Source organism: Octodon degus, unplaced genomic scaffold, assembly GCF_000260255.1.
Source record: "Octodon degus isolate 3935 unplaced genomic scaffold, OctDeg1.0 scaffold00034, whole genome shotgun sequence".
NCBI classification, from domain to species: domain Eukaryota; kingdom Metazoa; phylum Chordata; class Mammalia; order Rodentia; family Octodontidae; genus Octodon; species Octodon degus.
This window is the reverse complement of record NW_004524610.1, coordinates 14,569,751-14,595,442: the sequence shown is the minus strand read 5'-3', so window position 1 is coordinate 14,595,442 and position 25,692 is coordinate 14,569,751. Positions and strand designations below refer to the sequence as shown.

Below are 25,692 nucleotides of genomic sequence, written 5' to 3'. Positions count from 1 at the left end.
TTTTTTTTTTGCAGTACTGGGAGTTGAACTCAGGACCTTGTGCTTGCCAGGCAAGTGCTTATTCTACTGAGCTATCTCCCCAGCCCAGAATTAGTACTTCTAACTTACCATGTAGAATTTGTATCTCAGTTAATATGTTTTTGTTTGCTTTAAGTGAAAATATATTTCAGATTTTTTAAAAATGGAAGTTTTGAAATTCTGTGTATACTAGTGGGTACAAGCTATCTTTTTTTTTTTTTTTACTTAATTGCATTATTTCTTTCTCTTTTTTTTGTGTCTCTGAGACAAGGTCTTACTGTGTAGTTCAGGCAACCTTGAGCTCACTTTATAGCGCAGGCTGGCCTTGAACTTGCAGTGATCCTCCTGCCTCAGCCTTCGGAGTGCTGAGATTATAGGCATGTGCTACCATGCCCGGTTTAATTGCATATTTCTTAAATAATTTTCTGGAAGTAGAATTACTAACTCCAAGAATGTGACATTTTGAAGACTTTTGCTGTGTTGATTACACACAAGGACACTTTAAATTGTCATCATATTTTCTAAAAGACAGGCTTCTGTCCCATGTAGTCCTAGAATGTCCAGTGCCCAGAGGAGCTGACTGAGAGTGCAGAGTAGAGTGGGCTGGGGGGGCGGGCAGGAGCCCTGTGTGGGCCGAGGCTGGTGGAGAGGCTGCGCCTCCACCTTGCCGAGGGGCTGCCTGCAGGCTCGCTTCTGCACTCTTACACCAGTGCAGGTGCATAGATCTGGAGCTTCAGATAGCTTTGCAAAGGTCCTCACTTCAGATTTGTATTTTTGGGCTTGCAGCTTTCAAGTAGTGACTCAGACTTACAGCAAAACTTTCTGCCACAAGGAGCACATCTCTGGGCAGGTCACGTGTGCTCAGTGAGTCGAGTCACTCAGAGTCAGTTTGGTCCCGTGTTGTACTGAGCTCCCTGTAAGCAGGTAATTACTGTGTTTGCATTAAAAGTACAAGTACTGTATTTACTGTCTTCCCTTTTGTTTCTTCAGCCTTATTCACAGCATTGCCACCAGGGTGATAAAACTTGCTCATGCGAAGTCCAGCGTGGCGTTGGCTCCGGCCTTGGTGGAAACTTACAGTCGTTTATTGGTCTATATGGAGATCGAGTCTTTGGGCATCAAAGGATTTATTAGTAAGACTACTTCTGGTGTCTTTAGCCAACCACTGTTCATTAAGCCAGCGTGTGCATTTGCGGGTGCTAGGAATACATTGGTAAACAGCTCAATGCCACCCTGGGCTGGCAATACTGAGGATGGGGGGGACAGTGAAGCAGACATGAAATCAGGCTGTGTGCTACAGAGGGGAGGAGGGCAGAGGTGGGGGAGTGGCTGTGTCCTTCCGGTGTGGTGAGGGAAGGGTGAAGGGCAGGCCCTGGGCTGAGTGCGTGTGACAGATCGGGCCCCGTCCCAGGCCTGTAGCCACAGCCCCACAGTGGTGCCATGCTGTGTGCTGTGCCCAGCTGGCAGCAGAGAGGGAGTTTTCTTCTGCTGCAGGAGGATAGGTTACAGTGTCTGAGGTTTCAGCAGTTTTCAATAATAGATTTCTTTCTATTATAGAAGTATTTTTCTGATAAGAGTTTTCACCAATAGAGAATTTTAATGTTAACCACAGTAAGTCTCCTTTCTAGATAATTGGCAGTTGAATACATCTTTCTTTGGAGGGAGGTGGAAGCCAGGGAGATGTGATCAGATATTTTATATTAAAAAGTGAGCCTGGGTAGCTCAGCATAGAGTGCTTGCTAGTGTGCTTGAAGTCCCGGCTGGATCCCTCCAGCACCACCTCCTGCAAAGAGTGAGCGAGCCTTGTGCCTGTCACCAAGTTGGGAATATGGATAACTGAGGAGGGAGGATGGTTGCAGTAATTCTTCATATCCTGTCTCATTTTTCATTTTAGTTTTCCAGACTAACTTGAGATTTCATTTATCCATTGGCACAATGGAAAAACAGACGGAGTTATAACTAACAGCTCTGAGGCCCACTAGGCCATGGTGGGAAACTGGCCCACATGCTGCAGTGGCTGGTTGCTATCCTGCCTGGAGCTCCTGGGCTCCCAGGCAGGGTTTCTGGACGGTGGTCGGATCGTGTGGCTTATAGTTGATAAGCTGCTAGCAGGTGGGGTCTGGCCGGAGGAGGGGCCCCTGGGATGTCACCTGGGAGGGTTCAGTTCTTATTCCTTCCCTTCCTCTCTCATTGTCTGCTTCCTGTCCTCCACCATTCTCAGTAGCTGTGCTGCCTGCCTGCAGCCAGCCAGCCATGAACTGAACCTGAGCCAAAAATCAACCTCTCCTCCTTTTTAAATTGTGTGTGTTCGGTGTTTTGACCCAGTGACAAAGAAAATGACTGAGAGACTTGCTATTATAATTGGGAGCTGGACCTACAATTAAAGTGGTGAAAATACAGAGACTATATGTGCTTTCAGATCTCCATACACATTTTATTCACTGTTACTTTGTTTGCCTGTCCTTTAAGGCATAGCTTTCTAATAACTGGCATCTCACGCTGCGTGTCCTTTCAGGTCAGCTCTTGCCAACTGTTTTCAAGTCTCACGCCTGGGGCATCCTGCACACACTCCTTGAGATGTTCAGCTACCGCATGCATCACATCCAGCCACATTACAGGGTACAGCTCCTGAGCCATCTGCACACGCTGGCCGCCGTGGCGCAGACCAACCAGAACCAGCTGCACCTCTGGTGAGCCCCGAGGTGGCTGGGGCTGCAGGGGTGCTGGGGACTCAGCCCTTGGCCTCCTGTTTTGAGTCACTCACTGCAAAACCTCTTTGCTTTTAAAATACTGTATTTTCATTGTATGGTAAGAATCGAGTCCAATCTGTTACTAGATGGATGAGTACTTGCTCAGGGTCTGTGAACTAAGAATTAGTACTTTTTTTTTTTGCAGTACTGGGAGTTGAACTCAGGACCTTGTGCTTGCCAGGCAAGTGCTTATTCTACTGAGCTATCTCCCCAGCCCAGAATTAGTACTTCTAACTTACCATGTAGAATTTGTATCTCAGTTAATATGTTTTTGTTTGCTTTAAGTGAAAATATATTTCAGATTTTTTAAAAATGGAAGTTTTGAAATTCTGTGTATACTAGTGGGTACAAGCTATCCTTTTTCATTTGTGTAAGAATATCAAGGTTTTTCAATCCAAAATTTGGCACCTCAGGGTCTTTTTTAAAAAAAATAAGTAATGCTCATCCTCAAACAAAAGAGGAAGTTTTTTTTTTTTTTTTTTTAATCAAAGAAGAGACATTTGCAGTTTAAATGTTTTTACAGTTTAATTCACCTAGACTTCGAATTAATTCCCTGGTCTTGAACTTTGACATACAAGCCTCTTGCATTTTTTTTCTGCCCGCCCATGTAGCGTGGAGAGCACCGCACTCAGGCTGATCACTGCGCTTGGGAGCTCCGAGGTCCAGCCGCAGTTCACACGCTTCCTCAGTGACCCCAAAACTGTGCTGTCTGCGGAGTCTGAAGAACTGAACCGAGCCTTGATCCTGACCCTGGCCCGGGCCACTCATGTGACAGGTATGGTTTCTCTCCGCAGCCGGCCACAGTGTGGGAGAAGTGTGATCTCCTGCTGGTGACTATGAGAACAGGTTAAAGACACACTTCTCTGTTGGACAAACACCAGTTGTGTTGCCCTTGTGTATTGTCATTCTTAAAAATGTCACATCTATGGGTGTATCTGGATTTTTACACCATTAGATGCTAAAGTGGAGATGCTTTAAAACTTTTTTTTTAAGGCAATAAATATTTTAATTTTAATTTTATTGAGAAACATATGAATGAGACAGTTTCAAAGCTGATTAATAGAAGTTTCTATAATCAATACATTATACATTGTTATGTTCTTAGTGGTTATCCATAGTACAAGAAGCAGACAGGATATCCTGTCCAAACACTGTTAGTACACCTCTTCCCATTGAATTAAGCGAAAGTAGCTGTATATCTATCCTATTTTGTATATATAAATGCAAAATAATCTTTCCTTTGTATTCCCCTTTTTTTTTTGTCCTGTCAGAGATGGATATTCTATTAGCATCTAAATACTATAGGTATTGCAATTTAGCTAAATATCTAACACTGTCTAGCAGTCTATAATATTAGTGGGTTATCCTCAGAAGTTATTGACTTGAGCCTTTTACAGCTCATCGTATTAATATGGATTTACTTTATATACCTCGTTTTTATACTTTTCTGCTGGATGGTTAAGACCAAGATAAAGCAAGACCTATATACCAAGAAATATAACTTTTGTATCTGATAAGGTCAGTCAAGTACCCTCAGGATTTATCCTGTAGCCCTGTACTGCACTTTGTAGATCCTTTGTCAGTGTCAGCCATGAGGATGAGTCATGGCCATTGCTTGACCAATTTGCTCTCTGTGAAAGCCTGAGAGAATGTTTTTTCTCTCCACGTGACTCTTCCCAGGCACACTATACATCATCGATCACATTCCTCTGTGGCTCCATAATCTCCTTGGTCAGAAAATTTGGAGCACAAATGAGTTACATGTTGTTACAATACAGGTTCTCCTATGCCCTGAGTCTTCACTGACCTTGAAAGGCTAGGGCCAAAATATTGGCTGACCTTGCAGCCCTTTTCTCCAGTTTTGATATGCTAACTTAGGTTGTTAACCCTCCAGAAGAGAAGCTTATTATTAACCTGCAATATATGCAGTTCGGTTTACCCTATCTGTCTAAATATCAAACATCTTTGGCATATCATGAAACAGGTATTTTCCATCAAATATTGATATGTTGAACTTTAAGTCCTTACAGAATATGATGGAAAAATAATTTTTAAAAAGTGGAAATAAGCATTTACATATTTTTACAAAGAAATTTAGAAATCTAACCATATACAGAATTGTAACAGGACAGACCTGTGACATTTTTTTTCTTATTCTTGTGTTTTTTTTTTTTCATTTATTACCCTTAAAAAAAAAAACAAAAAAAAACCTTTACTTGAGAGACATTATGTCAATAAATGGTATGTCATGGCAAGAAGTAATATTTAGAAGACCAGGATGGCAAGCACTCCAAGTGTGACCCCTCTATTACACATCGCCATCCTCAGTGCAGCTGCCTGGCTCACAGGCATCAGCATGTAGAGTTAGTCAGGGTGAGAATCTCACCAGCCAACCGCTAGTCTCAAAAACCTGCTGATGTTCCCCAGGTTCACTGCCCCACCCATCTTGTGCATACAAATGCATGGTTTTGCCCCTGTCATGTTTCCTAGCTTTTCTCCTTGCCCACTCCTCATTGTCCAATCCTTAAGTTCTCGCTTTCCTTTTATTTGTGTTGTACCTTTCTGTATGTAATTCCTCTTTTGGATTCTTATACTAGGGAGACAATACAATATTTACACATGTGGGTCTGGTTTATTTCACTTACAAGTATATCTTCAAGTGGCATCCACTTAAATATGAAGGCTTCAAGTTTATCATTCTTTATAGCTGAGTAATACTCCATTGTATAAAAATACCACATCTTTTTCAGCCATTCCACCTGTGACGGGCATCTTGGTTGTTTCCAAGATCTGGCTATCACAAATTGTGCAGCTATAAACATAGGTACGCATATATCACTATGATATGATGCTTTCAGTTTCTCTAGGAAAATTCCCAGTAGGGAGATAGCAGGCTTGAATGGGATTTCCAGTCCTAGTTTTCTAAGAAGTCTCCACACTGATTTCCATAATGGTTGCACCAGTCTACACTCCCACCAACAGTGGAGAAGTGTTCCCCTTTCCCCACAGCCTCTCCGACATTTGTTGTTGGTTGATTTTTTTTTATGACAGCCATTCTTTCTGGGGTGAGATGGTATCTCAGTGTTGTTTTAATTTGCATTTCATGGATGGCTAGTGATGAGGAGCATTTTTTTATATATATTTATTCGCTTCTTTAATTTTGTCCTCTGAGAAGTGTGTGTTCATCTCGGATGCCCATTTCTGGATTGAGTCTTTAAATTTAGGGCCCCTAATGTTCTTTAGTTCTTTATAAATTCTAGAGAGCAGACCTTTGTCTGAGAGCTTATGAGTTAAGATTTTTTCGAAGTTTGAGGATTATCTTTTCACTTTGTTGGTAATTTCTTTTGACATGCAAAAACTTCTCAATAAGAGGAGGTCCCAGTTGTTAATTCTTTCAAGTATTTCCCATGCGATTTGGTTTTTGTTCATGAACTCTTTGCCTACCACTATGTCTTCAAGAGATCCTCCTTTCTCTTCTAGGAGATTTAGTGTTTCTGTTTTAATGTTCATTTCTATAAATCCATTTTGACTTTAGTTTAGTGCATGGTGATAGACCTGGTTTAAGTTTTAGTTTTTGGCATGTAGAGAGCCAATTTTTTAGCACCATTTGTTAAAGAGACTTATCTTTCTTCCAGTAAGCGTGTTTGGCCCCTTTGTTGAAGATCAGGTGGCTGAGTGTGTTCCTAGAGGCCTTTGCATCTTCTGATCTATTCCATTGATCCTCAGGTCTATTTTGTTGCCAATACTATGCTGATTTTATCACAATAGCTTTGTAGTATAATTCAAGTCTGGAATTGTAATGCCTCCTGCTTTGTCTTTGTTGGCCAGGAATGCCTTTGCTATTCTAGGTCTTTTATGGTTCCAAATAAATTTTAGGAACAATTTCTCTAGGTCTGGGTGGTATGTTGGTGGTAGTCTGATAAGGATTACATTAAATCTATACAACTATTTTGGGAGTATGGCCATCTTCACGATGTTGGTTCTTCCTATCCAGGAGCAGGGAATATCTTTCCATTTTCTGAAATCCTCTACGATTTCTTTTTTCAGAGTACTGTAATTTTCCATGAAAAGATCTTTGATTTCTTTAGTTAGATGAATTCTAAGGTATTTCATTTTTTGCGGGGCTATTGTAAAAGATATTGATTCTCTAATTTCCCTCTCAGTGTGTTTGTTATCTGTGTAGAGGAATGGTACTGACTTTAGGGTGTTGACTTTATATCCTGCTATGCTACTGAATTTGTCTATCAATTCTAGTCGCTTCTTGGTGGAGGAGTTTTTTGGGTCTTCCAAGTAAAATATCATGTCATCTGCAAATAATGATAGTTTCACTTCTTCTTTACCTATTCTTATTAATTTTATAACTCCGTCTTGTCTAATGGCTCTGGCTAATGATTCCAGAACTATATTGAATAGGAGGGATGATAGAGGACATCCTTGTCTTGTACCAGATTTGAGAGTAAAAGATTTCAGTTTTTCCCCATTCAGAATTATATTAGCTGTTGGATTGTCATAGATGGCTTTTATCAGATTGAAGTAGAGGCCTTCTATTCTATTTTTTTTGTAGGACTTTGAACATGAATGAGTGTTGGACTTTGTCAAAAGTCTTTTCTGCATCTGTTGAGATGATTATGTGGTTTTTAGTTTATGCTCTATTGATAGAGTGTATTACATTTATAGATTTTTGAATATTGAAACATCCTTGCATCCCTGGAATGAATCCTACCTGGTCAAGGTGTATGATCTTCTTGATGATTTGCTGCATTCTATTTGCTAGGATTTTATTGAGGATTTTTGCATGTATGTTCATGAGGGAGATTGGCCTGTAGTTCTCTTTTTTACTTGTGTCTTTCCCTGGTTTTGGTATCAGTATAATACTTGCCTCGAGGAATGACTTTGGGAGGATTGCTTCCTTTTCAATTTCATTGAAGAGTTTGAGGAGTGTAGGGATTATATCTTCTGTGAATTTCTTGTAGAATTCAGCTGTGAACCCATCAGGACCTGGACTTTTCTTTGTTGGCAGGGTCTTTATTACATTTCGTATTTCATTGGCTGTTATTGGGTTATTGAGAGTTGTCATATCTTCTTGATTCAATTTTGGTAATTTGTACCTTTCTAGGACTCTGTCCATTTCGTCTGTGGCTTCTATTCTGTGAGCGTCAAGATTCTCAAAGTAGCTATTGATAATCTAAATTTCCCCTGGGTCTGTAGTAGTTCCCCCCTTTTCATCCCTCATTGCTTGCATTTGGATTTTTTCTTTCCTCTTTTTGATGAGCTTAGCTAGGGACTTATGAATTTTGTTTAATCTTTCAGAGAACCAGCTTTTTGATTCGTTAATCTTAGAACTGTTTTCTTCATCTCAGTTGAATTAATTTCTGCTCTAATCTTTGTGATTTCTTCCCATCTTGGAGCTCTGGGTTTGATTTGCTCTTCCTTTTCTAGATGCTGGAGGTGCAGCATTAGGGTGTTTTGTTTGTTCCCGTTCTGTTTTCCTACTGTGTGAGTTCACAGCTATGAATTTCCCTTTGAGAACTGCATTTATCGCATCCCATAAATTCTGACAACTTGTGGATGAATTTTCATTGAATTGTAGATACTGTTGAATTTCTTGTTTAATTTCATGTGTAACCCATTGATTGCTGAGTAGGGTGTTGTTTAATTTCCATGTATTTAGGGGGTTTTCCTGGTTTCTTTTGTCGCTTATTTCAGTTTCATTGCACTGTGGTTAGATAATATGCATGGGATAATTTCTGGGTTTTTTCATATACTTAAGCATGACCTATGTACTAGTATGTGATCTGTTTTAGAAAATGACCCATGTGCAGCTGAAAAAAAATGTGTATTCCACTGTGGTTGGGTGGAACACTCTGTATATATCTACCAAGTCCATTTATTCCAAGCTCTGGTTCAGTTCTGCTACTTCTTTTTTTTTTTTTTTTGGCAGAACCGGGGATTGAACTCAGACCCTTGCGCTTGCCAGGGAAGCACTTATTCCACTGAGCCATCTCCCCGGCCCAGTTCTGCTACTTCTTCACTAATTTTTTGTCTGGTTGATCTATCTTTCTGGGATAAAGGAGTGTTAAGGTCTCCTGTTAAGATTGTTGTATTGGATATTAGATTTTTCATATCTATTAAGGTTTGTCTTATACAGTTGGGTACTCCCGTGTTTGATGCATACATACTTATGAGAAACTTTTTTTTGAAAAAAAATTTTTATTATCAGGAAAATATACAGCAAAATGAGGTAGGAAAGTGGTAGGGATGAAAAATATGGAAATGTAGTCATCAAACAATTTACCCAACTAGTTTGTCTTCCTGTTACAGAGGAGAATGATGTGGCTCTTACCCTCATTTGCCTTTCCTGGCTCAGTCTTGCCCTTAGCAGGGCTGGATCCAGTGGTTCCTTTTTGCAATCTCTTCACTTCCTGAGTTTGGGAAAAGTTGTACTTCTTAGGCTTTCAAGAATCAAAAGATAGTTTGGAGAAGGGAAAGCTGTTCCATGCCTTCTCCATGGCTTTGGAGTTGTCCTCAGCCCCATCCCTCTGTATCTGTTGATGCCCAAGAGGTGAACCCCATGGAACTGGGGCAAATTAGGCAGCAGTACGCTAGACAGTGAGGTAGTGTTGATGAGCAAATGGGCAGCATCATACTTGGTGTGGAAGCTGGTCAGAAGGTAGCTTGGAGAGAAGAAAAGGGGATGAGTGAAGTTGGCCTTCCCTACATACATTCAGGGCTTTCCAGTGATCATCTTTTCTATTTTATTTATTTATTTATTATTTTTTTTGCAGAACCGGGGATTGGACTCAGGCCTTTGCGCTTGCCAGGAAAGCACTTTTTCCACTGAGCCATCTCCCCGGCCCCTTCTTTTCTATTTTAAATGATCAGTTTTATTGTATGTAGTTCTTGGAATCTGAAAATATTCCAGCTATGTCAACAGCATTTACTTTGGGATTAAGATAATCAGGCAGCACTTTTAACTGAAGATTATATATAAAGCAATCTGTGTTTGTTAATTTTTGATGACAAATGAGAGCTAAAGCTGTTTCAGCCTATGACTGTTAAGAGTCCTCTTTGCTTGCACTCTCCCCAGTAAGTTTTTGAAGATTAATATCAGTTCTACCTTTATATACTCACTTCTTTTAGAAGGGTAAAGACACTTGGTTTTAGTAGTTTTATCTCTTCTTAGTTCCTTCTCTGTTGCGCTAATGCTTGATTACCATCTTCTACTTTATTGCTTTCTGTAGACCCAGAACTAGTATAGTATAATATCTTCAAAGCAACTGAAATGGAAAATCGTTTACTTTTCATTTGTTTCTTGAGACAGGGTCCCACTCTGCAGTTCAGGCTGGCTTCCAACTCCAGATGATCCTTCTGCTTCAGCCTCCCAAGTTTTGGAATTACAAACCTGTACCACCATGCCTGACTGCTTTTCAAAGCTTCCCTATGGACCTTCCTACCTCAGAGCCATTTCTAGTCTAGCATCACCCCTACCCACCAAAAACTCACAGTGTAATAGAAATGCTAAGGAACTTTCAGGAAGAGGTCAACTGGAGGCTGTAGTCCATCTGCTCCCAATGTGTCAATAGGCGAGCCTTTCCTTGGTCAGGAGTCTCAAAGGGTGTCCCTTTCACTGTGTTTAGGAAGACATACATTGCCAAGTTGTGGATGACATTAGTCAGGGTCCAGACAACAGGAATCCTGAGAAAAATCCATCTAAAAAATCAAATCATTGCATGTTAACATTAATATTTTATGAAAAAGTATTGTCTAAAACAGATGTCGGTGAGAAGAGGCACCCTTGATCTGTGTGTTTTCCATTGGTCTTTCATATTAGCGGTAAGGGAAATAACTGCTCCTCATATCCCATTCTACATTCTTTCTGTTACAGTATGTCAGTATTTATTTAAAGCAAATGAAGAAAATAGGGCCTCTTATAGGTACAGGTAATTCTGAGTGTTCTGATATCACCCCACAATTTCTGAAAGGTAGATTGTGGTGTGAAATACAAAATCCATCAGTGTACTTTTTATGCTCTATTTCTATTACACTATAATCTCTTGGTTTATTATGTACATTGTATAGATTTTTTTAATTCCATTTATGTTTTTTAGCTTTGTGAATTGGTCATTTTGAAAATCAACTTGCTCATTTGAGTTTTATAGTCCTAGCAGAAGTTGCCACCTTCATTAAATGATATCAGAAAACCGTATTTGTTAATATCACTGCAAATTTAATAAGATGTTTAAGTTTTGGAAAGCTGCCACATTCATGGTGGGTATGTTGTTTTCAATTTTTACTTTGCACTTAAACATTAAGCTCTATCACTGGTAAAAGATGCTGTCATTTTCCTTTAAATGACCGTGTCATTTACTTCTGAATAAATACAATTTCTGTCAGATGTTCTTTCAGGTAGAATTCAGTAGCACACAGAAGAGCAGTTGATCTGACCAGTGCTCAATTGCGAGAGCACACTGCTCTCCTCGAGACACCATACCCTGGGACACTTCATGTCTGCTTCCCACTTTGCCACACAGAATATTAGAGTTTATAGATTTGCAGGTTTATCAGTGATACTCTATTGTTAATCAACACATTGAAATTATACATGTGTATTAGATGTTATGTGATGTTTCAATGTGTGTATGCATTATGTAGCTTTCAAATCAGGGTAGCCACATTTATCTCCTGGAACACTTGTCATTGCTCTGTTGTCACAACATTTAGATTTCTTGGAGCCAGCTTTGTGCACTTTATGGTACTTTGTCGGTGACGATCTTAAGTAAAAAGGGCATTTGATTCTCGCTGAGAATCAAGATGGAAAACATAATGGCTGTTAGTTTAATCTGATGCCATTTGGTTAGTACTGAGAGCCAGCGGTTTTGCTACTGTGGCTTTGACCTGTTATCACGTGTATCAACATAATAAAAGAGCCAGTGATATCTTCGTACTAATATTTGGGTAGTTTTGACTTAATTAAATCTCTGAAAGGTCATTAATAACCCCCAAAAATCAATGGACAACACTTTGAGAACGGTTGTTTCAAAAACATGTATTCAATTTAACAGCTTCAAACACCTTTATGTATATTTTTTTGGTTGTTTCACTCACCAAAAAAAATCTGCTTTTGCAGTTCTATTCCCTTGGTTTAATAAATGACTAGTGAATCATTGCCAGAGGAAGCTAAGAGGAGTGGTTGATCTGTACTACTGTCTTTCTGTGGTACTCGATAACCTAAGAGAGAGATTCCAATTCCAAATGTCTTTTGTTGTTTCTTTTAGTTATTTCTGTTTCCTAATATAATGGTAAAGCCAAATCACTCATAAACTAAGAAAATGTAAGTCCTAGTTAGGTTGAATATAGCTAAATGGCAGTGAATGTACTATGGTGAAACTCTGAGTGTATATCATTATTTTCTTTAGAATATTTTTTGATGAGTTGTATACGATCATTTATATGTGGATTACATCTGTCTTTATGTTTAGATTTTTTTACAGGCTCTGATTCAATTCAGGGAACATGGTGTAAAGATATACTTCAAACCATCATGAGTTTCACTCCTCACAATTGGGCCTCGCACACCCTTAGCTGTTTTCCAGGCCCACTGCAGGTAATACTTCCTCATATTGGATATCTGCGAAAACGTTATTACTGCTCAGTTTCATTCTAGAGAGTTAGTCTTGGTGATACCCAAAGAGTGTTAGCCTTCATTTCCTTTTTAAAAACAGCTAGGTGTGATGGCACTTTCATGTAACCCCAGTGCCTGGGAGGCTGAGGAAGGAGGATCACCTCAAATTTGAGGGTCACATAGTGAATTCAAGACCAACCTAAAGAACATAGAGTATGTAATCTCAGAGGAAAAAAAAAAAAAAAAAAGAAAGAAAGAAATTGCTCTTACTTCCAAAATCTCTTCAGTTGTGTCTCAACTGGTTCTAACACCGGAAATGTTTCTAAACTTCTATTTATTATGTTTCATCTTTATTCACACTTTTAGAATCTCATAGGAATGAATGCATTATTTGAAAAGTTCTTATAGAACTGAAATAGAGGGCTGGTGAGATAGCTTAGCAGACTGAGCGCCTGCTTAGTCAAGCACAGGGACCAGGTGCAATTCCAGTACCACATGCCTTGCTGGCCTTGTGCCTGGGCATGCTGAGCTGGCCGCCAAGTCTAGATGTGATAGTGCATGCCTGTGATCCCAGCGCTGGAGGAGCTGAAAACAGGAGGATTACTGTGAGTCCAAGCTGCATAGTGAGACCCTGTACCAAATACTTTAAAAAAAAAAAAAAAAAAGGAACTGAAATGAAGAGAAATATGGTTTAATGGAACTTCACAAGTGCATCTATGTTGTACTTTGCTGAATTTTATTTTAATCACAGTGCAACCATGCATCTGGCTTCCACTTTGGAGCAGATATAGGCACAATGAGCATCCGCTCTCCATGCCTCTTAGGGTAAGCGGAGGCTCTTGGGTTGGTCAGTGGCACCTGGACGCTTACTGAGCTAGGGACTGCTGGGGCTCGCCACAGCCTCTGGGTCAGCATGTCTGGGATAGTGGGACTGGGCTTCAGAATTTGTAATTTTGGTTTGGTTTTGTTTTTCTGCAAAACCTAGGTAGGTGCTGATGCTGCTGGTCTTTCACAGTGTGGGGGGCCACACTGTGAAAACTACTGGCCTCATGTAATGAGTTTTCTCCCTCTCCTCCCCAAGAGTAGCAATAAATGATTATAGAAACTTTGAATTCCTGCTTATTTGGACTTTTTGCCGGGGAAATACAGGAAAGGGATGTTGAGTTATGAGCTGGTCAGGCCTGCCTAGCTCGTAGTCTGGACACAGAGATGGAAGCCTTATTTACCAATACGCTTCAGGTCACATCATTTGCTGATGTCCAGACTAACTCTAGAAGTGGCTTCTTAGCTCCATGTCAAGAATTGTTTTCTTTTGATGAAAAATATTTGTCTTATAGGCATTCTTCAAGCAAAATAATGTACCTCAGGAAAGCCGTTTTAATTTGAAGAAAAATGTGGAAGAGGAGTACAGGAAGTGGAAGTCAATGACCAATGAGAACGACATCATCACCCACTTTTCCATCCAAGGCTCTCCCCCTCTGTTCCTCTGTCTTCTCTGGAAAATGCTCTTGGAAACAGATCACATTAACCAGATCGGCTACAGGTGAGCCAGATCCTAGCTGTGCATTCCTCTCGGTGGACCACGTGTCCTGTAACAACAGAGTTCTTTGCTGTCTGCTTTCCAGGGTATTAGAGAGAATTGGAGCCAGGGCCTTAGTTGCCCACGTGAGAACGTTCGCTGATTTCCTGGTATATGAGTTTTCTACATCAGCAGGAGGTCAGCAGCTGAATAAATGCATTGAAATTCTTAATGATATGGTGTGGAAGTACAACATTGTTACACTGGACAGATTAATTCTCTGCCTGGTAAGAATACATGTGTTTCCAACTTTATTCTCTTCTAGATCTAGGTATGTGACTTAGGGACCTCATGCTAGTCTGCTCTATAGTGCTTCAAAAAATTTAATGGATTTATGCTAAAATCTAGCATTGATATTCATTGAAGAACCAGAGATGTCTCATTCATTCATTCATTCATTATTATCTACTGTTCTGTGCACAGACACTACAGAGGTAAATAAATTTAGTCTTGGCCTTGGGAGGCTCTAAAGAGAGAACAGTTGCACTCCATCTAGGGCAGGAGCTAGTCAAGCATCAGTGCCTGTCTTCCCAGAGTGACTGCTTCCATTTACTTTGGTAGCCACTGTCAGACCTGAGTGTTTCCCTTAGCTGCTGTGTGTTCTTTTGTCTCCTGACTTTATGTTTGAGGCAGGTCTCAGTACGCAGTTTGTGCTGGCCTTATGCTCACTTTTGTAGCCTCTAGGCTGGTCTCAAATTTGCAGTGATCTCCTGTCTCAACCTCCCAAGTGCTGGGATTACAGGTGCCTGTCTCCTGACTTCTTTTTTTATTATTAATTTTATTGAGAAACAAATAGCAGTGAGACAGTTTCAAAACAAATTAGTAGGACAGTTATAATTAATACATTGCATATTCTTGTCTTTGTAGTAGTTATTCATAGTACAAGATGCAGACGTGATATCCTGTCCATGTCTCCTGACTTTAAAGCCTGTTTCAGGCAAATTTTTAAGAAAGAGACTAGAGGGCTTTTTTAAACTAGAAGTCTAGAAAATGATGTGTTCTTAAAAAATATTGTGATATTTGGAGTGATTTAGTTCACTTTTTCTTCTTAGCTGTGGAACACAGATTTGAAGTTAGTTACAATCTCAGGGGAAATAAGATAAATCTTAAACCAGCAAAATTAAAGGGTTAGAGATACAGGGAGAGTAGTGTTGGGAAGCAGTGAGATAGATTACAAAAATGAGGACAGCAGTGGCAAAAGGAATGGTGAGCCAACATAGCTAAGAAAGGGTCAGGTGGGCTTCCTGGATGGTGGTATGGGCTGGACTCGGCAGCGGGGAAGTGCTGGCGATGAGGTCTTGTTACTCTTAAGAGTTAGACCACCAGCCGGCCACATGCTTTTGCACAGAGATTTTCATTTCCTTGTTCTGTTGTTCTCCAAAGGCTATGCGCAGTCATGAAGGAAATGAAGCCCAAGTCTGTTACTTCATAATTCAACTGCTGCTGCTCAAACCAAATGACTTCAGAAATCGAGTAAGTGACTTTGTGAAGGAAAATTCCCCAGAACATTGGCTGCAGAATGACTGGCACACCAAGCACATGAATTACCACAAGGTATGGTCCTAGGCTTTGCTTCGTATCTTCTTGGAAAGCCATACTTAGTTCTTTGGCTGATGATAGGGCCGCTCTCTCTGTAATTCCATTGCATTCTTTGTGGTCTATGTGGAAGCAAATTAGCTCTCTGTTCCTTTAATGAAGTTGGAACACATTGAAACTGCAATTTTAGTGACAAGGTACTTAAGATACAAAACAGAGATATGTGTTCTAAATTGTAACTTGAAGTGTTTCCATGAAGGGACTCGGGTGGCAGCTCAGGGAGAAAGAGCTTTGCATGAGCCAGGCCCTGGCACCAGTCTCTCACAGCAGAAAAAAGAAAAATTGCTGTATGAAAAGATCGAATAGTATTTTCAGTTTTGTATAGCTGTCAAAGAGGGGTAAAAAAGAAAAAAAAGAGGATGCCCTAAACATTTTTTGCTATTCTCTTTTCCACAGAAATACCCTGAGAAGCTGTACTTTGAGGGACTGGCAGAGCAGGTGGACCCTCCTGTGCAGATCCAGTCCCCCTACCTGCCCATCTACTTTGGGAATGTATGTCTCCGCTTCCTGCCCGTGTTTGATATTGTGATCCACAGATTCTTAGAGTTACTCCCAGTGTCCAAATCACTGGAGACACTGCTGGATCACCTTGGAGGCTTATATAAATTTCATGGTACGTTTTTGTTTTGTTTTGTTTTTCAAATTTTAATCCCATCTAAGCTCTAGGGCCAAAAGGCTGGGCATAGCTGTGTGGCGTGGTGATTTTAAGATTTTTTGCTTTAAGTTTTCCTCAAGTGTTTGGAAGATAAGTGCTATGAGATGATACTGAAGTATAAAATACATGACATAAAAATATCAGTACCAGTCAAAATATTACTGTTATCTAAACATTTTGGCAGCCCTCTTAGATGAGCTGGTATTTGAACTTTGATGCATAAAAGAGTAAGTAGAAGGGATCACTCAGGAAAATTTTTCTTAATCAAATTTTATTGGTACATTTTAGATGTACATAAAGATCACAATCATCAGAGAATATATGATACACCTTTTTGTACCCCATTCTTCTATCTTTCCTTCAATGCCTCTTCCCATCTGCATTTATAAAAGCTTTGTTTCTATGTCTTGGGAAAAACTATTGAGATAGGACTTACCCAGGCATAGTTGCAGGAGAATTGCCTTTTTGGACTGAGTTGAGTTCTGTGCCCCACCCTCTACCCCCCTGCTGGGAATTTATAGAAGTAAAGCTGGAAAGAGATTATGGTTGACTGTAAAATCACCTTCAGTGTCAGAGTCAAAGCTACATCTCTCAGATAACAGCACCTGCAAGAACTGAGTGAGAGGACGGCATGGAACACATTACTTTAGAAAGTTACGAGGGTTGTAGTTCACAGCACATCTTGCAGAGAAGACACCATTTCAAAGACCCATCCAAAGATCGGGTGAATGATTAGTAGCAGAACAAGGCTGCCGGCCCAGGAAATGAGAGGGACAAATGGCCAAGAAAGGAGGACCAGGACTCAGGCAGCTGGTTGTAGAATATAAAAAGCAGAAGATGACTCCAAAATCTGAAGCATGGTTCCTGGAGAATGCCATGGCCAGCAGTAGTGTGAGGTCACAGAGTGGCCCCGATGGTACAAAGAGTATTTGTCTAGTGGGTGGTTTTAATTGTGTAGTTACACTTGAGGTGTAACATTCAGTTTCTATTATGAGAGGAAGCTATTGCATGAGGTGATACAATATACACAGAGTACCGAGTGGCACACTATGCGAAGGGCCTGCCTGTCTACAGCTCATCCGGCTTGTTCCCTGAGTCAGCCCCTTCTAATTTTGTGTGTTTTTAGTAGATACCCTATTCTTGTGTCTAATCCCATACAATCTGACAAACGTGTGTTTCACCCATATTGTGTATCAGGGCTGTTTGGAATGCATGTGGTTGTAGCTGCTTCAGACATGCAGTAAGCTTTCCCTGTCCTCTGTTTGCAGCTGTTTCAGTCTTCTCTGATCTTTTGCTAGTGTAAAGAAGATGGCGACATTCCATGTTATGTGCAGGATTCTTGCAGGACAGTTGCTCACTCAAAACAAGAGTGCCTGTAAATATAAAACGAGGTGCATTATTTGGATCTATCTCCCTGTCTTCAAGTGGGGGATCCATGGTATGCAGCTGTCCAGCTCATATAATGTCTTGAGCTTCTTCTCATAATCTTGAAAGCAGATGACACGATTTTTACAGTTGTCAGTAACCCAGTAAACTTCGGTGTTCTGTGTTTCTCTGGGCAGATCGCCCAGTGACATATCTATATAACACGCTGCACTATTACGAAAGATACCTGAGAAACCGGGACCACCTCAAGCGGAAGCTCGTCCATGCGATCATTGGCTCACTCAAGGATAACCGGCCACAGGGCTGGTGTCTGAGTGACACCTACCTGAAGAACGTCATGAATCCACGAGAGGACAATCCGTGGGTCCCGGACGACTCCTACTATTGCAAGCTGATTGGCCGGCTAGTAGATAATATCCTTTTCATCATGACCTTGTGCACTCTGCCCAGGAATTGCAGTAGTTTGAGTCAGTGGTATTTGATTTGCACTTCGAGCTTTTAATGATCTTTTTACTTTTATATCTGTAAGTTTTGAAATCTTAAATTTTCATTGTCATGCCAGATAAATTGAATTTCTATTAATTTTTATATTTATAAGTAGATTTTATGGAGCTTTCTTTCGAAGTAGCCCATACATCTGTTTGGTACTAGAGAATAGAGTCTTGAGGCTGGGCTTATAGCTCAGCAGCATAAGCACCTGCCTGGCAAGAGCAAGGTCCTGAGTTTGATCCCCAGTACACAAAAAAAGAATGTAGAGTCTTGTAGCTTTAAGTAGATCCTTGAATATTTTTAAAATGCAAATATGAATAGACAGTAATCAAACTTAATTTTTAGTGGAAAATCTATTTTATTGATATTGGTATTTCTTCACTTTTGTCTCATGTTTTCATTTATCAGCACACTATATGTAATATGTCTTTATATCATACACTATTTAATAGAAATTTCACATAAATGAACATGGTTTGTTTTCCTATGCCAAAGAATTTATTTCCTGAGGTAAAATACTTGCTCAATATAAGGTAGTTTGCATACCCCGTTACCCTGCAGCTATAGAGAAATCGGCTGCTGAGGTCTGGGCTGTCTGGGTCAGTGATTGATGTCAGCATGCGTCAGCCATGAGAACTACCTGTGCGTGATTTGCGTTCTGTGCCTTGGACCTCTGGCTGCAGCTGGATCACTGCCCGGGAGCTCATAATCAGTTCAACTGATAACCAAATGAGATGCTTACCTGTGAGACATTTTGAAATCTGTGAAACTTTCCCTACATGTTGTTCACTTCAGAACAATCAGGTGTTACTGCCTTAACTGTTGGCACCGATGGCTGGCAAGTCTCCAGGGCCCTTCCCAAACTGTGATTGGAGATTCAACGAGTTTCCCAACCCTGCTGCCCATGCTCTGCATGTGACGTGTGTGGAGCTCATGGCCTTGGCGGTTTCAGGCAAGGATGTTGGGAATGCACTTCTGAATGTCGTCCTGAAGAGGTAATGATGCTACCCTGCGCAAGAGGATTGTTTATTTCAAGAGATAGTGAGGGTTTACTTACAGCTGTGAGACCAGGCTGGTACACTTTCTGATATAGCGTCTTCTGGTTGTGGTCTGGTCTTTGCGATGTGGCTGCAGTGGAAGGAGCCTGGGCCAGGTTCAGAAGACCTGGGCTGCAGTGCACCTCCACCCTCATGCTGGTTTGCTATATAACTTACAGACTATCCTAGGTTGCCTCCGGATTCTGTCACAGCTATGTGATAGAGCACTTGTGAGGCCCTGGATTCAATTCCCAGCACTGCCAATAAAAAGAGAAAAGAAAATCCAATCTTCTTAAAGAACAGTTGAACCAAGAGATAATGATTGAGGAAGAAGTGGAAATAAATATAAATAATCTTTTCAATCTAACAACTGTTGTTAAAAGGACACCCTCCCCTTGAAATAGCCTTTTAACTTTGTATATATTAAACTTTTATTTTTAAAAACTGTATTATTTTGGAGCAGTTCAACTGTCATTCTCTGAATTATAGATGTTTTCAACAACCATGTAAAATGATTTCATAATTTCACCCTTGTGTTCATTGTCACTCACTTGCAGTCAGCCTCTGGTGCCCAGAGAGAACATTACGGCATGGATGAATGCAATTGGTTTGATCATCACTGCCCTCCCAGTAAGTAGCAGGAATGCATGCTGCTGTTGGAAGGCAGCCCGTCCTTTCCCATTGACAGAGGAGAAAGATTTAGGGAGGATGAATTTATTCCGGGATGTACATGATGGAATGCTTCAGACTTGTTGCGTTTTTCATATCACTTCTACTTTGAAAACATAGGGCCGGCCTGATAGTCAGTGGACTAAAGCGCCTGCTTAGGCAGAGCACCGCAGCCAGGGTTCAATCCCTGGTGTGCCATGCCGTCCCCACCCCCAGGACACTGAGAGGGCGATTGAGACTAGGCATGGTGGTGTACGCCAGTAATCCCAGTGCTTGAGAGGCTAAAAACAGAAGAATCACTCTGACCTACATAGTGAGACCCTGTAGACCCTGCACTAAACACACACACACACACAAAACCTGCAATGACTGTGTTTGCCTTTCTGCCTCGCGTCTAAATGTGTCTACCTTCCTGCAGGTTTCTGAACCCCTGCTGTCCACCTTCCTGGACCAAGCTTGCTTTGGTTTTTTTTTTTTTTTTTTTCTCCGAATGCCTTCAAGGGCAGGTTTGGCTGGCTTGAGCTGTGGGGATCGAACCACAGCAACCTGAGCCTGACTGCTTTGTTGAAGCAGCCACTTAAAGAACTGAGCTAAGGGGCAGGCCCCCCCACCCCCAGCTTGCTTTTGACACTGGCACGATCCGCTTTTGCCTCTTTAGTGCATTACGCACTCTGAGCCCTCCCTCATGAGACAGGTGTTGGGTCTCTGATAGCCTAGTGATGAGACAGACAGTAGCCTGAACCCTGTTCCCCCATCCTCCAGAGCCAGCTCAGGCCCTCTGCTCTGTGTCCCGCTCATGTCAGGTCTCCTCCAGCCACCACAGCTGTGTGGCCAGCACGCACCGTTGACTGCTGGATCTCAGAATAGTGTCTCACACGTGCTCTCTAAACTTGTCTGTTGGTGTAGCTTGTAAATGATGCTTTTCTCTACACACCTTCAAAATGTGTATATCGCTGCTGTGCGGATAGTAACAACTGGCAATAGGTTTATCTCATGGCAAATGGTAGGTAATAAGCTAGGTGACAAGTGGAGCCTTGTAACTGGCAGGATGGACGAAAACAGGGCATGTGCTAACAGCTTGGGCAGACACTCGATAAGCAGTCCTTTCACCAGGCTTTCCTCTGATCCCAAAGGAGCCGTACTGGATCGTGCTTCACGACAGGATCGTGAGCGTGATCAGCAGCAGCAGCCTGACGTCAGAAACAGAGTGGGTGGGCTACCCGTTCCGCCTCTTCGACTTCACTGCTTGCCACCAGTCTTACTCAGAAATGAGCTGCAGCTACACGCTGGCACTGGCACACGCCGTGTGGCACCACTCGAGCATTGGACAGCTCTCGCTCATTCCAAAGTGAGTGTCCCAGGTCCCCAAGGACAGCGCCAGCCTCCTTGTATTTTGAAATTTCATTTGCAGATGAAGTATGTTTATCTTCAATCTGGTTTTGTTTTTGAAAGACAAGCTCTTGCTCTGTAGGTGAGGCTCTTCTAGGACTTGCGGCAGTCCCTGCCTCAGCTTCCCATGTGCTGGAATTCCAGGCACGTGCTACCGTGCCCACATATCTTTTTCGTGAGAACAATTTGAGGGTGTTTTAAGTAGAGTTCCTCTTTAATCAGAAAGCCTCTTTTATTTCAGGGTTTTTTTATTTTTTATTTTTTGTGGAACTGGGGATTGAACTCAGGCCCATGTGCTTGCAAGGCAACTGCTTATTCTACTGAACTATCTCCCTGGCCCTAAAAATTTATTTGTATGTGTGAACAATAATATGGTATCTTGTTTTCCTTACAGTTTTAGAGCTTTAGTCAGTGCATGTTGTTTCCAGAATGTGCCCCAAAAGTTGCCTGTTGAGCTGAAAAACTGATTATCAACCCATTTTCTGCTTGTTTCTTGACCACAGAATCGATATGAGCTTCAGGTTTCTTGAGAACAGCACTCACATTAGAGGGTTCTCTTTTCTTTCATATCATTTACCTTTTCTCATTTAATACTTGTACTGTTAAGCATGACTTTTAAATGAAGTAATTTAATCAAATCAACTGAAAGGGTGAATCAGAGATGTGAAATTACTTAAATATTACAAAAATGAAAAGGAAATTTAAAGAAATCATAAGTTTTGTGAATACTTTTAACAAATTTCAGAGTTTAACTGATTTCACTTCACAAGACATTTTTAATTTTATAATTTAGGTTTCTCGCTGAAGCTCTTATTCCTATAGTGAAGACTGAATTCCAGTTGCTTTACGTCTACCATCTTGTGGGACCATTTTTGCAGAGATTTCAGCAGGAGAGAACTCGATGTATGATAGAGGTAAAACACAGTCCGGATAAGTTTTGAGGATCTATTAAAGTTTGTTTTGTGGTGTTTTTCAAGCTGTAGGTCATAGCATTAGTAAGGAAATCAGTTTTGGGTGAGTTTTTTAAAGTTATTTTAAAGAATAACAATAAAAGCAAAAACCACAGAAACAGAGTAACACAGCAACACATACATGGTACATATTTTCAGAACAAGAATAGCAAATTAACAATGGTTGTTTACATATTTTTATCATCAAATCTGTTGGTCAGATTAACAGATACAGGTTTACAAGATTGGACAAATAATAGAACATTAACTGTTGCTTTCAATAAACCTTAATTGGGTGACTCTTAAGAGCAGCTTTTGGGGAGTTTATTGTAGGGTATGTCACACTGGAGGTGCTGGAGGAGATATAGTTGTTGAGCTCAAGAAGAAATTTCAGTTGCAGGCTATGTCCTGACCTGGGACTGTTGTCCCCACATGCTGGTGTTGTAGGCTGCGTGGTACATTGTGTTAGATTGCTCAGGCTATGAAGGGATTCTGTGCTGTCTGTTGACTAGATTGGCGTGGCATTTTATGACATGCTCCTGAACGTAGACCAGTGCAGCACCCATTTAAACTACATGGACCCCATCTGTGACTTCCTGTATCACATGAAGTATATGTTCACCGGTGACAGCGTAAAAGAGCAGGTATGTTACATTTATGTGATTATTTTTAATGGTGCCTGACTTACAAAATTAGGGCATTCTATAGTAGAATGTGTTGAGATAAGTGGTTTTTGTTTTAGTTGGTTTTTGTTGAGAGATAGAAGGGTTGATTGTCAGACCTTAGGGTTCTACAAGACTGTAGGCGAATATTGTTCTCTACATAGCAGTGAAATAAATTTGTTTTTTGAGGTTTTTTTTTTTGTTTTTGTTTTTTTTTTGTTTTGTTTTTGTTTTTCTTTTTTTTTGCGGAACCAGGGTTTGAGCTCAGGCCTTTGCGCTTGCCAGGGAAGCGCTTATTCCACTGAGCCATCTCCCTGGCCCCTGTTTTTTGAGGTTTTTTTGGGGGGGGTATCAGGAATTGAATTCAGGGTGTTGTGGTGCTTGTGTCACTGAGCTATATAGTCCTATAAATTCATAAATTTATGTTCTAATTTCTCAGTTTTCCTTTTTGATTATTTGCAACAGAAATATCTGAAAAAGATCAGGAGTCTTAGTAGTTGATAGTTAATTACTTAATAGTGACCTCACTAGAGAGATGTGTGGCGCGGCCACTAAGAAGCCAGAGAGTTGTGTCAGGCGTGAAGGCTTGCACTTCCCTCGCTGACTCAGGCACACTGAAGGAAGGGACTTGGAACAGAGTGCTGCACTGTCACCGGGACATGGAGGCCAAGTAGGACATGTTTCCAAAGAGTGGGGGTCCTTCCCTGGAGAAGAGTCCAAGTGACTCATTCATGTCCTCACTGTTTGGAGCATCTCCATTTGCAGAAAGGCTTAGGTTTGTTGTGTCATAGGAGGACACAAGAGCTCTGCAGTGAGGGCTGCGTTCTCCGACTCAGCCTCCGGGAGCACCGCCCACACAGCTGGCTGTGGAGACCCCAGGTCCTGGCAGTGTTTGCTGGTGTGCGCACAGCGCAGGCCCTGCTCCAGTGACACTTCTTCCCGGATTGGAAAGGAAGAGAAACTGCTCAGAACCATGTGAATCCTGGTCTTCTGAGTTCTTTCCTTTGAGCCAGAGTAGGGAAGACGTTGGCTCCTTTAGGCCTCTGGAGAAATGTCAAGGAAAGTTGATGTGTTCTGATCTGAGGACATGTGTTCTTTGCGTTTTGCTAAAACAGCATGGCAAGAAGCAAGCATTGGTTTAAAAACAAACAAAAAACCAATGCATATTAAACAAACAAATAAAATGTGTGCATATGTATTTGCACATATTTTATACTTGATACTTGGCCTAAGGAACACAAATGTGCTCAGAAAGGAAAATTGCTAATGGACTGATTGTTCCTCCTGAAGTCAGAGAGCATTGAATAAAGCAGAGAATGCTGCAAAGCCCTTTGGAGGGTAGCTCTAATGTGCAGTTTAAATTCCAAGAAAAAAATCAAACCAGGAAAAAAACTACTGCAGACATGAGTGATTCAACGACTTTCACGTGTAATTATGTTTTTTTGTTTTTGTGAAGATGACATTTTAAAGGATGATCAAATTGTTGAAAGTAGGAAATTCCCAGTGTAGACTCTGCTAGCTTTCAGTAGTGGATGGATGACTGGGTAGGTAGGGGTAGGTTTTTGCATGTGTGCATATGTGGTCCGTGCATGTGTATGTGTGAGGGTGTGAGGGAGAGAACACAAGTCCCCTTGGATAAGGAAGAATTGTCTCTGTTGGTTAGAGGGATGTGGGAGCTTTGCATCTGCCTCACTGCACCCTGTCTCACCTCTCTCCTTACTCTTTTCACCCCCTTCCTGACAGGGGCTCACCAGGCTGGGCTTGAACTTACTATGTAGCTCAGGCTGGCTTTGAACGCAGCAGTCCTCCTGCCTCAGCCTCCTGAGAGCTGGGATTATAGGTGTGCGCCATCACAACAGCTGGCACTCCATATTTTATCGCTCAACTACATAGGTTTCATTTCTGCTTTCTTTTTCTTTTTTGCGGAACCAGGGATTGAACTCAGGCCCTTGTGCTTGCCAGGCAAGCGCTTATTCTACTGAGTTATCTCTCTGGCCCCTATCTGCTCTCTTTAAAGATGGCAAGTTGAAGTTAATGTGGGTCACGTAATTTTTGTGTTTTTATTTCCCAGGTAGAGAAGATTATCTGTAATTTAAAGCCAGCTTTAAAACTCCGCCTGCGCTTCATCACCCACATCAGCAAGATGGAGCCAGCCGCAGTGCCCCCACAGGCCCTGAGCAGTGGCTCCCCGGCGCCACAGTCCAACCCGGTGCCTGCACCCCTACCGGGAGCTCAGTAAGCCCAGCGGCCAGTGAGGGTGAAGCACGAGGACTGGCAACCCCTAATCTGAACAAACACATGCTGTCTGATGCAGTCGAAGCAGTAGTGACGTTCAGGTTGTTTATTTTTGATTCAATTGTTGAATCTCTTGGCTGTAATTCCTAACTGCCCAGCTCTGTACAGTCTCTGAGACTCTGAATAAGCTGCTCCTTGGGTTCATGTTCCCAGCAGTGGCAGGGCTCCCGGCAACATGGAGCCCTCTGTGGTCATGTGACCTACTTGGCACTGGTAGCCCCTGTTTTGAGCTTTGTATTTTATTATCACTGGCATACTTGGTCTTGGATCATTATCTTAAAGATATTCCACCCATAGTTATCACAAGGGCTTTTGTACATAAATCCTCTCCAGCATAGCTTCAGAATAGAGGTTTTTATCATTCGAAGGACTAGATTACGTTGCATTGTAGGTCCAAATAAGGTTTCATATTTTTTTAAAATGGCTTGAAAATTTTATTGTAAATTTCCAAAAAAGTAGTCTAATGCTTTTATTAAGGTAGGTTGGTAGGTTTTTTTGCCTTTGTTTGGAACTTACTCTATGAAATGAGTTAGAAGTCATTTAAGGAAGCAATATCTGCCAATGCTTAAATTTAAATAAAATCATACTTCTGTGA

General features: G+C 41.3%; 1 protein-coding gene across 3 annotated transcripts in view; it reads left to right on the top strand.

Annotated features, from left to right (window-relative positions):
- Med23 (mediator complex subunit 23) overlaps positions 1 to 25,692 on the top strand; it is a 50,961-nt gene extending 25,269 nt beyond the window's left edge. For all 3 annotated transcript variants that reach the window (XM_023714205.1, XM_023714204.1, XM_004630311.2), the window contains 15 exons: positions 1,009 to 1,151; positions 2,534 to 2,708; positions 3,380 to 3,543; positions 12,248 to 12,372; positions 13,728 to 13,933; positions 14,016 to 14,196; positions 15,353 to 15,523; positions 15,962 to 16,178; positions 17,783 to 18,019; positions 18,925 to 19,090; positions 19,690 to 19,762; positions 20,935 to 21,149; positions 21,984 to 22,104; positions 22,653 to 22,784; positions 24,874 to 25,692. In XM_023714205.1, coding sequence (XP_023569973.1) covers positions 1,009 to 1,151; positions 2,534 to 2,708; positions 3,380 to 3,543; positions 12,248 to 12,372; positions 13,728 to 13,933; positions 14,016 to 14,196; positions 15,353 to 15,523; positions 15,962 to 16,178; positions 17,783 to 18,019; positions 18,925 to 19,090; positions 19,690 to 19,762; positions 20,935 to 21,149; positions 21,984 to 22,104; positions 22,653 to 22,784; positions 24,874 to 25,041 — 2,494 coding nt within the window. In that variant the 3' untranslated portion in view covers positions 25,042 to 25,692. The remainder of the gene's footprint in view (positions 1 to 1,008; positions 1,152 to 2,533; positions 2,709 to 3,379; positions 3,544 to 12,247; positions 12,373 to 13,727; positions 13,934 to 14,015; positions 14,197 to 15,352; positions 15,524 to 15,961; positions 16,179 to 17,782; positions 18,020 to 18,924; positions 19,091 to 19,689; positions 19,763 to 20,934; positions 21,150 to 21,983; positions 22,105 to 22,652; positions 22,785 to 24,873) is intronic.